The sequence below is a fragment of the Selaginella moellendorffii genome, unplaced genomic scaffold, assembly GCF_000143415.4.
Source record: "Selaginella moellendorffii unplaced genomic scaffold, v1.0 SELMOscaffold_11, whole genome shotgun sequence".
NCBI classification, from domain to species: Eukaryota; Viridiplantae; Streptophyta; class Lycopodiopsida; order Selaginellales; family Selaginellaceae; genus Selaginella; species Selaginella moellendorffii.
In genome coordinates this window covers 255,085-270,198 of record NW_003314272.1, presented here as the reverse complement: position 1 = coordinate 270,198, position 15,114 = coordinate 255,085, and the positions used below count along the sequence as shown (strand labels likewise).

At 45.1% G+C, this 15,114-nt stretch overlaps 4 protein-coding genes across 4 annotated transcripts in view; 2 read left to right on the top strand and 2 right to left on the bottom strand.

The window, feature by feature from the left end:
• Positions 1 to 68: 68 nt before the first annotated feature.
• Positions 69 to 1,453, bottom strand: LOC9651619 (probable mannitol dehydrogenase). Its single transcript, XM_002968611.2, has 6 exons — positions 1,374 to 1,453; positions 1,202 to 1,315; positions 920 to 1,144; positions 562 to 847; positions 339 to 492; positions 69 to 276 (listed from the first exon to the last, which is right to left on the bottom strand). Exons 1-6 carry the CDS (start codon positions 1,451 to 1,453, stop codon positions 77 to 79), a joined length of 1,059 nt encoding a protein of 352 aa, XP_002968657.1. The 3' UTR covers positions 69 to 76.
• A 181-nt stretch (positions 1,454 to 1,634) lies between these two features.
• LOC9650767 (protein BPS1, chloroplastic) lies at positions 1,635 to 3,172 on the top strand. The gene is made up of 2 exons (XM_024673856.1): positions 1,635 to 1,752; positions 2,011 to 3,172. The coding sequence occupies exon 2, from the start codon at positions 2,021 to 2,023 to the stop codon at positions 3,095 to 3,097; it is 1,077 nt and encodes a 358-aa protein (XP_024529624.1). The 5' UTR covers positions 1,635 to 1,752; positions 2,011 to 2,020; the 3' UTR covers positions 3,098 to 3,172.
• On the bottom strand, positions 3,147 to 5,717 carry LOC9650766 (probable aldehyde dehydrogenase). The gene is made up of 16 exons (XM_002968610.2): positions 5,635 to 5,717; positions 5,462 to 5,577; positions 5,311 to 5,414; positions 5,193 to 5,260; positions 5,080 to 5,137; positions 4,922 to 5,035; positions 4,755 to 4,838; positions 4,603 to 4,707; positions 4,435 to 4,548; positions 4,258 to 4,389; positions 4,113 to 4,202; positions 3,972 to 4,061; positions 3,711 to 3,920; positions 3,537 to 3,647; positions 3,407 to 3,486; positions 3,147 to 3,351 (listed from the first exon to the last, which is right to left on the bottom strand). Exons 1-16 carry the CDS (start codon positions 5,688 to 5,690, stop codon positions 3,216 to 3,218), a joined length of 1,668 nt encoding a protein of 555 aa, XP_002968656.2. The 5' UTR covers positions 5,691 to 5,717; the 3' UTR covers positions 3,147 to 3,215.
• A 9,180-nt stretch (positions 5,718 to 14,897) lies between these two features.
• The window catches only part of LOC112345982 (pentatricopeptide repeat-containing protein At4g02750-like), a 2,025-nt gene continuing 1,808 nt past the window's right edge, over positions 14,898 to 15,114 (top strand). Inside the window, exon 1 of the mRNA XM_024673877.1 lies at positions 14,898 to 15,100. Coding sequence (XP_024529645.1) covers positions 14,898 to 15,100 — 203 coding nt within the window. The remainder of the gene's footprint in view (positions 15,101 to 15,114) is intronic.

Below are 15,114 nucleotides of genomic sequence, written 5' to 3'. Positions count from 1 at the left end.
CAACTTGCTAAAATTAGGCGACGCATATTCGTGCGAAAAGGTCTCTTAATTTGGGAATCTCTCTTTATTATCGCTTCTATGGCTTCAAAGTCTTTTCCACGTCCAACACGAAGCGGTACTTAACGTCCGATTTGCGGAGGCGTTCCATAGCTTTGTTGACGTAGTCCATTGGGACGAGCTCGATCATGGACGTGACATTGTTCTTGCCGCAGAAATCCAGCATGTCCTGCGTCTCTCTGATGGATCCGATGAAGCTCCCGGCCAGCGATCGACGACCTGGTCGATCCACATTCTCTTAGCTCAAGTGGAAAACAAAAAGGAAAAGTTCTTGTACGTACCAAAGATGATCACTCCCGCTGGAAGTTCCAGGGGCTTGTCCGGCAATCCCACCATGACGAGCTTTCCATCGATCTTTAGAAGCTCAAGCAAGGCATCCAGCGGATGCGGTGCCGACACCGTGTCGAGGATGTAGTCCATTGTCTTCGCAGCTTTCTGGAATCCAAAACTTTAAAGTTGAGTTCTAGCTCTCGGGAGAAAAATCAAGAGAAGGTATCTTGTTACCTTCATTTGAGCCGAGTCCTTGCTGACAATGAAGTTGTGAGCCCCCAAAACTTCCCGAGCTTCCTTCTCCTTGCTGGGCGAGGTGCTGATCACCGTGACTTTCATCCCGAAAGCCTTGCCAAACTTGACGGCCATATGCCCGAGACCACCGAGCCCGACCACTCCAAAGTTCTTCCCGGCCTGCGTCATGCCGAAGTGTTTCATCGGGCTGTAGACCGTGATGCCGGCGCATAGCAGCGGCGCTGCGGCATCCAGCGGAAGATTGTCTGGAACCCGAACGACGAATCTGTGCACACCAGTCCACTCGCTTCAGACTCTTAGAACTTGTTCTTTCCAACCATCGTCGACAGGAATTTACTTCTCGTCGGCCACCAGGAATCCCGAGTAGCCTCCCATTGTGATTTTGCCGTCTTCTTCACTGTTGTACGTCCAGACGAGCTTGTCGCAGTACTGTTCGTCTCCGTGCTTGCAGTGATCGCATTTCAGGCAGGAAAAGACCATGCATCCCACTCCAACGTGATCGCCGACCTTGAATTTCTTGGCACCGGGGCCGAGCTCCGTGACTAATCCCACAACTTCGTGCCTGTTCGAGCACCACGATTTTAGTGCCTGCCTTCTCCGAGGATTTTGTTTTTCTTACCCTGGAACCATGGGGTATTTCGACGATCCCCACTCGTTGTGGATCAAATGGAGATCCGTGTGGCAGATCCCGCAGTGCGTGATCTTGAACTTCACATCAGTAGGACGCAGCGCCCTGGAAAGACAAAGACCCCGATCGATTTTCGCTGCAAATCAACACGAAAGCGCGGTACCTTCTGGGGAATTTGAACGGCGCCAAGACACCAGATGCATCCTTGGCGGCCCAGCCTCCGCATTCCACCTCCTTCGACATCGCCGCGCTCGCCTCACAGGCAAGATCTCTAAAATCCGATTTTCAAAAATATCCCGCCCGCGTTCGATTCCAACCGTCACGATCGCACGAAAAAGGCAACGCCACGTGTATTAACCGCCGCGTGGCATGTTTATCCGGCCGCCACACGGCAACAGGGATTTATCTTTTTAGTGCGCTGACGTGGCGCTCTGGAAGGTTCTTAGGTCTCGCCGTCGCTCTTTACTCTCTCGATCAGGATTTTCAGCGAGGATTTTCGGCGAGGAGCTAAAGCGAAGGATCGCCCTTGCGTTCGTAAGAAGGTAGCTAGATTCTCGCGCCTCGGCTTCTACAGTCGCTAGGACTGATCCACTCAAAGATTGGGGCTGGCTCGAGATGCTGGAATTCAGCGGCCAGAGCTTGAGATCGTTGCTCTGGGCAGAATGTCTGGCGCGATTCCTCTTCCTTTTAGCCTTTTCTATAGACCCATAGAGCTTGGAATGATCCGTCGGTGTGATCTTTCGTGTAACTCTAGAGCCACTCTCGTTTGACTTTCGATCACTTATGTGCATTCTTTTCAGGTCTTGCATCATGAGAACGAGGAATCACCATCACTACCACGGACCATCGTTGTTCTCGACTATCGGCCAAGCTCTAAACTTCCACAACTCCCCCAAGCATGGACTCCACCACAACGCCGCCGCCATCCAGTCCGATCCTCGAGCGGCGAAGTTCGACGTAATGCTGGCCGAGCGGCTGTCAACTTTGGAGCTGGCCTTGGCACCGACCAAGCAGAGGTTTAGCCTGGCTTGGATGGACCAAGCGCTGGTACTCGTCACGACCACCATCTCCGAGGCACAGTCTATCATCCCCGGCTTGGAGTGTCCCCTCCCGGAAGGGGACGAGCAGTGGGTCTCGGAGTACCTGGAGGATACTTGCCGGCTCTTAGACGTTCTAAACACCTTGAGGAAGGTTGTGGGGGATCTGGAGCACAGGCTGCTGCTACTCCATCTCGCGGTGTCTACACTGGAGTCCGGCCACGGCACAAGGCAGGAGAGGTACGCCAAAGCCAGGAAAGCTCTCGCGGAGTTTACTTCCCCCGGTGGCTCGAGCACCACTTGGATCGCAGTGAAGTCGTGCTGCGGCGTCTTGCGAGAGATGCTGGAGCAGCGTCCGGGATTTGAGAAGGATCTTCCACACAAGGCGAGGCGGAGTTTCTTGAGCGCACTCTATGCGGCAAAGGTGGTCGCGGTTTGCGTCCTGGGGGCGGTCGTGGCGCTGTTTAGCGGAAGCAATGCAACACTTGGGATCGCAGAGTGGGAGATTCCCGACAGCTTTGCGTGGTCGCCGACGTTGCGTGCTCTCCTTGAGCTTGTGAGGAGCTCGCTGCAGCACAAGATCACTCGCTTTTCTCCGCTGGTGGTCGAGTTTGCTGCTCTGGAGGTGGTGGTGGAAGAGCTCCAGGCCAAGTTGGGAGGAGTCACAGATTTTGGGGAGGAAAGCGAGAGTTGCAGCGTCATTGCTGATGGAGCACGAAAGCTAGCGGCTGTTTTGAAGAGCGCCGAGGAGGGGCTGGATCGAGTGCGTCGTGACATGGACAAGCTGTTCCATGTCATCGTTTGCAATCGAAACTCGCTGTTGAGTTACTTGAGACGAAGCGACTCATAGCAAAAACGGAGTGGGATAAAGGAAGATCTCAGTGTAAAGTACGTTCGTATCATAGTGAAATGGTGGATTGCTAAAGTTGACTTTTCTCTAGTGATAAGCTTCAAACTTAGAACTACATCTAAGAAGTGGTGCTTGTCCAGTTCTTTGGAACGGGTCCAAAGTCTTGGATGATCTCACGGTGGCAAGACCACACCAGTTTGATGGCTTCTGGAGTTCCGATTCCAGCACCAAGTGGATCTCCAGCGGGTCCAAACCTGTATCAAAACAATAGTTTCTTCCTCGTTATCTCGCAAAACTCGAGAAGCTTACCAGTGATTTTGAGGAGCTCCTGTGGTGCGAGCTCGAATGCCAGCGTAAGTTGTCCCGTTCACGGTTTCCCCGAGAACTTCCTGCAAGATTTTGAGAAAGGACCTATTAACGAAAACGGGGTTCTCGTTACCTGTAAAAACTCCACGTCGTTTGAGACGACTGCTGCTGTCAAGTGCGCATGCATTCTCTCGCAAGCTCTCAAGACGAGTGGGAGCTCACACTGCTTGAACTCTGTAATAACCTGTGCATGCACATTCCAAGGCATTTGGAAATGAACTCGGTGCTTGGTTGGATGATGACGAACCTGGAATGGACCAAATATTTCCTTTGTAACGAGATCAAAATGCTCGTCCTTGAGGATCTCTTTCAGCGGTACAAAGATGGCAGTCGGCTCGATGGCACCGTACACGTCTGGGATGCTGTGATTCTCGAGAGGCTTTCCGCCAAACGCGACAGAAGAACCGGGAATGCTCAGCAGCTTTTCCATGTGATCCAACATAGTTTTAGTTGTGACCTGAGAAAAACATCTGACGTTAGTCGAAAGATGGGATTTAAAGCTGAATACCGTGAGAACTGGTCCGATCGTCAAATCATCCAGTTTCCTCTTGGCAGCTAGCTGTTTTAGCTTCTCCACGAAATTCCTTGAGCTCCAGTTCTGCAACTACGGCTTTTCAGCTCCTGCTAGCTTTAAGAAAACAGTATCGACCTCGTGCATGAAAAGAATGGACTGTGCCGAACACTTCTGACCACTGCACGCATATGCATCCTGGTCGCAAACCCATGCAACGTAGTCAATCTGCAAAAGTGTACTCGTCAACCACAGCAGCTAAAAGATCTTAGAAACCAGTCACCTCGTTGACATCTGGCCCAAGGATTTTCCAGTCAAAACCCGCATCTTCCAGTTTGATTCGACCTTTCAAATCCAAAGCCAGCTTTTCTGCTACCCGAGAGCTTCCAGTAAAGAGTGTCATACTCGGTTTTGCCTGGATTCGTTTTCTTTTAGCGGCACTATCTACACAGAAACTTACCTCGACGAGAAGCTTGTTCATGACCGGGCCATCGCAATTAATAAAATCGGTATCGTTCGGAGGCAAGCCACAGGCATGAAGCAATCTTAGCATTTGCTCCATGACAACGCTAACCTGCAAAGTTTCAACTACTTTCCGCATCTCAAGAAAGAAAAGGTACTGGCAAACCTTGCTATCAACTTTCACCAGAGCCTTATTGCCCATGTAGAGTGCCCCCATAAGCTGGAGCACCGGTATCTCCAAGGGAAAATTGAATGGTGTGATGATAGCGACCTGGACGCATGCTTGTCAAATCCAGAAACTAGAACCGAGACACTTACGGGACCATAAGGCCATCTATATCCAATGCTTTGCTGACCAAGGTGGTTTCCAGGTGCAGCGAATGACTTTGCAAGGAACCTGACCTGGAGAACAACAAGATACTGCTACGTGACACTTCAATAGCAAAGAAAACAATGTAGAAACGAATGTAAAGCGAGAACTCGACCTGATCACCAGAGAAGTTCTCCAGAAACTTTTGCGTGACGGTCACTTCCGCCTGAGCTTGCTGATAACTCTTTGGAGAAACTCGTTGAATCAGCCTGGCAAAAAAATGCCCAACCTGCTATCTCGTGAGAAACTAGAAGACATAAATGTGAGGCCAACCTCTCGGTGCTTCAAAGACGATGCCGCCCTTGCGGATATATCACCATATAAGAGATACCTGCGATCGAACGCAACCTTAGATCATCGCGTAGTTTCACAAGCTTAAGACCAACCTCTCCGGATTTTTCAAAGGATTGTGGAGCCCAGACTTTGGACACGATTGCAAGCTTTCGATATACTCCTGATCATATAAATGTCACAAGAAAGAAAAACCATTCCACGATCTCCTACCGGCAACTCGTGTCCTGTGGCCTCTGGAACTGTGATAAACTCTCCTCCATTGAGAGGGTCCGGCAGCTTGCTAGATTTCAAGCTCTTCCCCCATCTTCCACGCACTGGATGCCTCGCATCAAGAAAACCAAAAAGAAGAAAAACCACATACCCAGATTCTCCACTTGATAAGGATGCGCCGTGGAGAGATCATCCGGGTATACCGTCGCAAATGCAAGCGCAGACGATGAATCCATCACAGGAACTGACGATCGAGTAGAGAACGCTCTACAAACGATTAATCGCCCATGGAAATCGCTTCGATGCATTCAAATCCAATCAAACCTCGCAGGGATCGGAAATTCCCGTGACAAAAGCCGCTGCATTCTTCTAGCTGCCATGCGCTCCAGATCGCCCTAAGTTTAAACCTCAAACTTGACACGTGGCATCCTTAGCACTAGAGCCACGTGTGAGTTAATAGGCCATTCGTAAATCGACACGTGTCAGCATACGTGGACTATATAATAGCCCGAGCTCTTCAATCCTAGCCGTAGACTACTTGATCTTATCAGAGGCAGCGAGTAGGGTTAGGGCTAGAGCGCGCGGCGTTGTGCTCGCTTCTAATCTCTGGTCTTGTTGCCAGTGACGATTGCCCGCTGTGCTAGCTATCTAGATCTATAGCAATGTAGCAAATGCGGGCTTTTCCCAAATTCCTTTCCTGGAGTGCAAGTGGAGCATCATAGCGTCTCCGTGATGATGGCTTCTCATGAACCTCCAAAGATCTTTGGTGCCATTCCCGTGCTCAAAAGCTGGAACCTTTCTCGTTCTTTTGGAGCTCCGTTTTAATGGCCAAAATTCCAAACCAAACTTAATTGTGATCCGGTTTGTATGTAAATTGCAATAGCCTCCACTTGAGTTCTCAACCGATCACAACACAGTCCCCCACGGACCCAGTCTTTGATTGATGAACCTTAACATTTTCTAGGACAATCTCTAATCCCCTAGAAGCACATTTTCACCATGGGTCATGGTAAGCTCACAATGGTGCAGTGGCATATTGAATTTTTAAGGTAGCTTGGGGGTGGTTGGGTAATGGAGAACCTCAATATAAAGTGTAATAAAGGTTAGGTTTCTTTCGTTTTAATGTTAAATTATAACATTGGTATCAAATGCAATGGCTGACAAAAGATAAACACTAAAATCTTAATGTTGATGGTATTTGCCAATGGTGGTGTTTATAGAGCTATAGAAGTTTTAACTATTTACAATGTTGTTGATGAGTTGTAAGCCTTTAATAAAAATTAATAAGAGATGTAAGAAAAAATATACAACATTATATATGGGCATATTGAGGCACTTAAAGTTGGAGATTGTGGTGTTTAAATAAAATTCTTTAGTGGATCAATTTAAAGTTATTTTTTTTCTAGTGATAATAGTGTGGATGATTTTTTTTTTGCTAGCCAATGTAAAAAAGTTCTTGGCTATCAAAGGAACTCTAGATGCAAAGGCTTTAATCACTATTTAAATGCATTTTTTAGTGGTGAAATTGGTTTAAAAAGTCGTGTTGTGAGTAAAAAATATACAATATCTACTATAAATGAGTTTGAAGTTATTTTTCATCTTTTCATCTCCTCTTTGATGTGGCTCATCAACATGACAATAACAAACAAAAATCATGCTAGCATTCAAGAAGTCTTTCAATCATGATGATCATTATGGACATAATAATGAGAATAAACATTATAAATTGAAGTTTGTGGTGGCTACTTCAGAGGTAAAAGGGTAAAAAATGTAAAAGTTATTTATGAAGAATTATATACAAATATCATTATCATTATAGGACATATGTAACTACTATTGAAAGTTTATTAAACACTACTTGGGAGTAACCCTACCTTTAATAGACCAAATGAGAAAAAAAAAATGGTAAAGATAGTAGAATGTAAGGTAGTATTTATCCACCTTAAAGAGAAATTAAAGAAAACTCCCATGCTAGTATTATCAAACTTTAATAAGGACTTCAAGGTAGAAATAAATGCTTTAAGCTTTATGTTAGACATAGTTTTGAAGTAAGACAACCAATGGTATTCTACTCAAAGAAGTTAAACAAAGCTCAGCAAAAGTGGTTTGCTTATGAAAAGTAATTGTTTATAGTGGTCAAGGCACTCAAAGAGTGGCAACATTACCTTGGGAAACACTTTAAAATATACATAGATAATGTGGCAATGAAACATTTCTTGTCACAGCCTAACTTGCGAAAAAAACATGATCTATGGGTTAATACTTTGGCCAAGTTTGATTATGAGATTTTATATAAACCTAGGAAAAGTAATATCATGGTAGATGCTCTAAGTTGAAAAAAAAGCTTAAAGTTGGTAATATCCAATGTGATAACAACTTTTTGGGATGATATACAAATAATGTATAAGGACAATAGCCTAGTATAAAAAGTGTTACTAAAGAACCAAGAGGCATAAGATGCTCACTAAAGAAGCGAACCACATAAGGAAGAGAAAATAAGTTATATAGAACGTAATGGACTCATATATTATAACAGATAAAGGTGTATATTTCAAAAGGGGAATTAAGGAAAGGAACTTTAGAAGAGTGTCATAATAGACCTCTTTCAGGACACAACAAAATGCCTAAAACAGTAGACTTATTCAAAAGAAAGTATTACTAGCTAGACATAATTTAGGACATTCAAGACTATGTAAAGATATGTTCAACATGTCAACAAGTAAAAGCTATGATTAAAACTAATGGGGGCTTGTTGCAAAACCTCCCAATTCCGAATCATCTATAGAAATATGTTACAATGGACTTTATCATGAGACTCCCCTGAAGTGAGGGGTTTGATCTAATATTTATAGTGGTGGATCAATTTTCTAAAATGGCATATTTCATATCCACCACAAAAGAAATGGATGCAAAAAGTGTGATGATGTTGTTCTTCAAACAATTAGTTTAAGTGCAAGGAATGTCAAATGAAATTATCTTAGATCAAGATAAAATTTTCACCAGTAAATTCTAAAGAACTCTCATAAAATAATATCACACCAAGCTGAAATTCAACATAACCTATCAACCATAAAAAAAAATATTGAGTTTTGAGTTAAGTATGATGGCAATAACACTTCCTGATGAATGAACAAACAAAAAGGCAACTAAAGGATTATTTATGATGTTATGTCTCTAGAGACCAAATTAATTGGGTAAATCATTTGAAAGTTTTAACTCTAAACAACTTTAGCAATTCTCTAACCTTGTAAGCTTTACAAAGTTGCTACTATGCCCTCTACTAACCAAAAGGTAGAACATTGCATGGCTTCCAAGTTTCCATAACTCTAGAATGGCAAGAAGTCCAAATCACAAATGTATATTAATCTAAATAATCTTAGTTTTGAAACCAATAAAAAAACAAACATCCTCACGTAAAAAACATGTGTGGTTTTTTTTTTTTTAAATTGTGAAATCATCATATTTCTTTGCAAAAGAAGCTCTAGATCATATCTCATACTCTATGATTGTTCTTCTTCCTTTCCTTAGTGGCTACTGTTAGGATCTTTTACCCAGTGAAAAATGAAACAAGTATGTAGTGTTTTTCACAATCCCGTAATCTAGATCTTTGCAATTGCATTCATGATGGTACAATGAGTATAAGGCTTAAGAAGAAAAGTGAAATAAATGAAAGCTTACTCATGAATCTCTATCACAGCCCAAGCAAGAGAAAAAACTACAACTAACTAACAATCCAATACAATATTCCAACTACCCGCACAGATAGCATAATGGTGCCCAAATGAGACTCACATAAAAAAAGAGTTTTGTGTGTAAAGAGCTCTCACATAAACTAACAAATAGAACTATTCACATGCTCAAGATCTCACTCGCTTCTGAAAAGAAGAAACATCCATGTTGCACCCATCTATGCAGATCAAAAGCCCCTACCTCAGACCTCACAAGCATGAGCTTGTTTGATCAAGCTCACTACTGCCCACATGGGTCAAGATTGTGGGAAAGATATCACTCTTAGCTAAGCAGGAAGAAAGTGTTCTATGTTAGATTTCAAGTGACATCACATTTACCCACAGGGTATGGGCTTCTCTAGCTTGACATGTCATACTGATGTGGCAGAAGCCCATACCATACCCATACATTTCAAATCACATGCAATTATAATGTAGTAAAGATTATTTTTATAATGTGGACTCGTGTGTTTGTTTATGTACACCTTATCTTTGCCTTATCTTATTGTCTGATTGCTAAAAATTGATTGCTATAATTAAACTCTTAACATTGTAAATTACTTTGATGATTGTGCTACAGCCTCAATAGTGTGCATGTACTTAAAAGACTAGGCCACTGAGAAAAAGAAGAGATCAGAAAACTTTCCACAAATACTTTAAAAAACACTCACATGGATGCTTCGATGCTATCATCCATCGGATACAATCAGCGGCAGCCGCTCATCTGTAGCTCCTTGAACAGGTGCTGTGGATTAAAGAACGATTAGAAAAGGAACAGGCACGTTGAGTAAACCTCTCAGTATACACTTGAAACCCACTTTCAAGAGGACCCTAAAAGTCAATACACAACCGTGGATCTTCTTAATATAAGCACCAAAGCAATTTAATCTCAAGCCACAGATTTGTCCGGATCTAGGCGAGACAAATAACTCTGTCCCAGCCCCACCATCGATGTTGCCTGACCACCTTCTCTATAACTCTGTCGCAGCTCCACCATCCCTCACCTTGGCCCCCATGCCACTGCCGAGCTGAGCGAGTCTCCATCATAGATCTTCACAGCAACTACACTCTCCTGTGCTGGATCCAAGTCAGAGAGTTCCGCACAAATTCCTACCACATCGTAGTAGTTCCGGGCGGCACTTCTTGCAATGACTGAAATATCCAGCTCTTCTATCGAAGAAGGTCCCACGACCAAAATCTCATTTGGAAGCATCGATTGGTTCAACACGGTTACTTGAGGACCCTTTGGAGTCAGCCACTGTAAATGTTGACAAGTTGATGTGCTTCACAAAGAATTGCTCGGTGGGGTCCAACAAGGGCAACACTGAAGACACCAGCTCCACCAACAAAGATCATGTTCTTCCTCACAACAATTACATTCGAGTGGAACTTTGGCAGCCACTCATGTTCCTGTGAATGATTAGTTAACTTCCATGCCAAGAACAAACGCCTCTATTGTATCAATGCTGGGATGCAGCCTCAAGATACATGTGCTCTACTGATTTAATCTCAGGAATCCTTGCCCTTGTCAAACTCTCGACACTATAAGTTTACTTTGATGATTGGTCAACCTTGCAATAGTGTGCATGCGTACCTGTTGAAAAGTTTTTCGATACCTTCACCAAGGCCTGCGCTCGAACAGCTAAGTGCTTCCAGCGCATGGATATTGAAGTACTCCAGCCTATCAATCACTAGATCATAGGCCACTGAGAAAAAGAAGAGATCAGAACACGTTCTGCAAATGCTTAAAAACACTCACATGGATGCCTTGCACACCGCCATCCATCGGATACATTCAGCGATAGGGATTCTCCGCTGATTTGTAGCTCCTTAAACAGGTGCTGCGGATTAAACGATTAGGAAAGGAAGGCAAACTTGAAAGCACTCACCACGTTGAGTGATCTCCTCTTGTCCATCCTTGCGCAAGCAAAACCTGTTTCAGTATACACTTGAGGTCGAGAGGATAGAACCTCATTAGCTGTCGACCCTCTTCTCGCATTGCGTCGCTCCTTCCAGAGGCAAACAATAAATAAAGGATATACAAACAATCCTCAAAGAAACTTTAATACAATAAAAAAGGGAACCAAGTTAGGAGGACACACAGCAAAAGGGTGCCTAGAAAATTGTATTTTTATTTAAGTCGATTCCATTGTGTTAGGGTTTGTAAGTTTGTATAGCCATGGCCGACGAGAGGGTCGTGATGTTCCGCTATGGAAAAACCCTGTTTCCCATGGTGGGTTTGCAGCAAATGGGCGAGAGCTTGAAGGAGGTGGTTCGTATCGTGGATGTGCCCGACTCGAGACACGAGAAGCTGGCCTTTTACTTCGGCGGGAGGCACATCGATATCGACTGCCGCAGCGAAGAAACTCCAGGAGACATCGATTTCTACGTGACCACAGATAGGATTGCGAAGATTATCCAGTGTGTCCACGCCGCTGGGCGCGAGGGTGGCACCACGGTGAAAGTTTAGAAGGTCGGAAAATCGAAAAACAAACGGTATGGAGATTAAAACACTACGCTCTTGTCCCTTTGATGATCGTCAAGACAATTCCGGGCCAGAATTGCCAGGCGCTTCTCAGAACTTCACAGGCAGTCAGAAAATTTACGGCCGCTCAGCATGCTTTTTTCAAATACGTCGAGCCAGCCTTTAGAAAAGGATTTGCTAAAAAAGAAAACAATTTCTTGCAATACAGACATTTCTAAAAAGTATATTCGCCCCGGCTCACTATATAAGCCCTAATACCCTAGAAAAGGGAAGCAAGTCGAGCGAAGAGTTGTCTCCGGCTCGCAAAATCGCTTCCCCGCCGCCGCCGTCCCCGCACAGGAGGGGTGGCGCGCCACCGTCCAAGCCGTCGCCAAAGAGGGCGAGATCTCCGCCGCCACCGTCGCCGCCACACTCACACAACACGAGGAGTAGCGGGCCGCCGTCGAAAGCGCTGCCAACCGGAGCTTCATCTCCATCGCCACCGCCGCAGCAGCACTCGCACAATAGGCCCAAACCGTCGCCAAGAAGAGCACCACCGCCTTCACCATCCCGGTATAGGCCCGCAAAGAGCCCTCCACCTCGACATCAAGCTGCTACGCCACCTGCTGCTTCCTCCAACAAGCACGACACTATAACTTGGAGGCCAAGGAGGTTTGGGCCGCCGCCACCTTCATCCATAACGTGGCACCCAAGGCTGCCATCTCCGCCACCATTGACCATGCCTGGCCTGGCCACTTCTGCTCCGCCTCCGTGTCTGGCGTCATCAGCATCACCATCTTCATCAGCAGCAGCAGCCGCAGCAGTGTTCGTGACATCTCCCGGTTTGCTCGCGGCAGGCATCGTCATATTCCTGCTGGCTATGGTGGCCATCATCATCGGCATCTGGATACACTGCACGAGAAGAAGAAGCAAGGTGCGTGACGAGGTCCTGGTGCACTATGCTGGGAGTGGCCATCATCCCGGTGCCGGTGGCCGCAGCCAGCGGGAGTATCTTATTCCCTTGAGCAAAGTGGAGAATGGACTGGAGCATCGACCGTCGCAGCTGAATGCCGATCCTCGGATTCGCGAGTTCCTGAGGCCTCCAAGGCGGCTGCCACCTTCAGCTCTTCTCGGTGGTGCTTGCCATGACTCCGGATCGGGAAACAAGGTCGCGGTGAATCCACTCTTTCGTGCTAACCCAGTGCCAGATCACCAGAAATGTTGGGGGAACGTGGTGGAGAGTTGTCTGATCGTTAGTGAGCAGCAAAGGCCATTCTCGGCCTCTCTTCTCCAGGTGGATCCACTCCTTCGTGCAACTGATCCGGACCAGCAGGGAAGTCGAGAAAACGTGGTGGAGAATCCTCTGATCTTCAGTGAGCCGTTCTCGGCCTCTCTCCTCCAGGTGGATACACTCTTGCCTGCTACTGATCCATACCAGCAGGGAAATCAGGGAAACATGGGGGAGGATCCTCTGATCGCTATCACGCCTGAGGAAGTTCACGAGCAGCCAAGGCCGTTCTCGGCCTCTCTCCTCCGTCTTCGTCACCCAGAGGATCCATTCTCGGCTGCTCACTTCGAACCAGCAGGCAAGAATATGGCTGCAAACGAGCTCCCAGTGTGCCCACGCAAAGGAATGGAGCAATCTCATGGACGGGAACAAGGAGGGAAGGTGGCGGATCCATTTTTTCGTTCTGGCATCGTGTTCGATCCTGGAGATGGCGCAGCAGCGGTACAGAAGCAGATCCTGAAGGTCATGGAAATGGAGATGGAGAAGAAAATCCACATGATGGAGCCCCGCATCAAACGTTTTTCCCACCGGTTAGTTTCTGTGCTTTAAATGATGAAGTGGACTGATGGAGGTGAGTTTGACCAGGATGACTGATGCGAAGACCAGTGATTCTGAGTCATCTCTCCTGGCTTCTCCAGGGCACGGTTCTCAGTCGACGACGTGAGGCACGAACCTTTTCGTTTTCCTGGTTGAGATTTCCACCTTTGTGATGAAACTTGACAAGGTATTGGAAATCTATTTGTATAGATGCTACTCTTTAGTGAAGACAACAGCAAGAAAAACAGGCTAAAATGAAACTATGGAAGTTTTCAAGTTTTTGGTAGTAACATACCATCCATTTCTAAATGCTTAATATCTAAAGGATAAAGTATATCTGATATGTTTTGAGAGTAAATAACATATGTTAGCATAAACTTGCACATGCTCTTTCTTCTAAAAAAATTGCGACAACTGCGTGAGTAGAAGGCAATCCAATTCCTTGCCATCCAAAGCATAAGTAAGAGTGTGTTAATATATTCACTATACGAGTATGCTCTTGTGTTTGTATCTCAAATAAAGTAAAGTTTGAGAAAATGACAATATAGTAGCAAATTCGTGCAATTGCATTTATAAATAAGCTTTTCTATATTGTTCATTAGCTTTGGTTGTACCTCTTTGGTCTTGCTATATGTCTCCATCACTTTTCAATCAGCATTCAATAAACTAATTAGTTATTTTGTGTCAAATGTATTCAAACATTGCAAGGATAGGAAAATCTTGAGTTTCAAGCAACCATGCATTCAAACACTTTGAAATATTACTTGCTAAATATCTAGATTTTTATCATAAATTTCTACCATAGCTACATCAAAGTTTGAAGGGGTGAGAGTGTGGCATGTTTTCCAAAGCAAGTGAACAACCTCAAAACTTTAAACACTTTGCAAATATTATCAGAAAATGCCTCATACAAAATCCATAATATGCATTATTGAATACCAATTGAACACAAATTAAAGAGGAAATTATAAAGTGAAACATATTGATGTTTAATTTCAATCAACATTTTCAAATGTTCAAAGAATCAAATTCAATTATCATTATTTTTAGCATTAGTCACACTAAATACAAGAGAGAATAATGAGCATTTAGCATTAACATTAGTTACTAGTTATTATACATCCAAGGTATCATAGCTTCAAATGGTGATCAAGAAACAGTCACTTAGCCCAATTAAAATAGAATATTCTTTGAAATGCCAAGGGATTTTTTTTTTTGCATTTGCAAATATGAGAGGCTTGGAATCGTTAATTCTAAAGAAGATGCTAGAGGAGTGCGTCACCCAACTGGAGGAAGAGATGAACGAGCGCCTCTCACAGGTAAAGCAGGAGAATCGGGCTGTAGAGGAGTCCATTGCACTGCTGGAGGAGAAGAATGGCTACTTGGAGATGCATATTGAGCAGATTGAACAGGGCTGCGAGAGCCTCCAGCACAGCGTCTCTCGCCTCGAGGAAGAGGATCAATGCCTCGAGGAGCTCATGGATTGGCTGGACCAAGAGAACCAAGCCTTGAGTGAGCAAGTCTCTCGAGTCATGAAAGAGTAGGAATTACAATGTACAAAGATTTAGGAATGGAAGCCCCGCAATTTGCCGCCATGCTCCAAGAACGCGACCATTGCATCCAGCTCCTGGCATCTTGCAAGAGCCTGGCGATGACGAGAGAGGCTCACTCCCAGCTCAAGGAGCTGGATTTCTTCGCCCACGACACGAGGCTCTCGAACACACTGATCCAGCTCTACGGGAGATTTGGGGCCGTCAAGCAAGCCCGCCAAGTGTTTGATGCCATGC

Coding starts and splice junctions, on each gene's coding strand:
- LOC9651619 (XM_002968611.2), bottom strand. CDS start 1,453: ATGTCGAAGGAGGTGGAATGCGGAGGCTGGGCCGCCAAGGATGCATCT. Junction 1,145..1,201: donor AAATACCCCATGGTTCCAGG/GTAAGAAAAACA, acceptor GTGCTCGAACAG/GCACGAAGTTGTGGGATTAG. Junction 277..338: donor AGCGGGAGTGATCATCTTTG/GTACGTACAAGA, acceptor TGGATCGACCAG/GTCGTCGATCGCTGGCCGGG.
- LOC9650767 (XM_024673856.1), top strand. CDS start 2,021: ATGAGAACGAGGAATCACCATCACTACCACGGACCATCGTTGTTCTCG.
- LOC9650766 (XM_002968610.2), bottom strand. CDS start 5,690: ATGGCAGCTAGAAGAATGCAGCGGCTTTTGTCACGGGAATTTCCGATC. Junction 4,390..4,434: donor TGAACAAGCTTCTCGTCGAG/GTAAGTTTCTGT, acceptor AAACGAATCCAG/GCAAAACCGAGTATGACACT. Junction 3,648..3,710: donor AAATATTTGGTCCATTCCAG/GTTCGTCATCAT, acceptor GTGCATGCACAG/GTTATTACAGAGTTCAAGCA.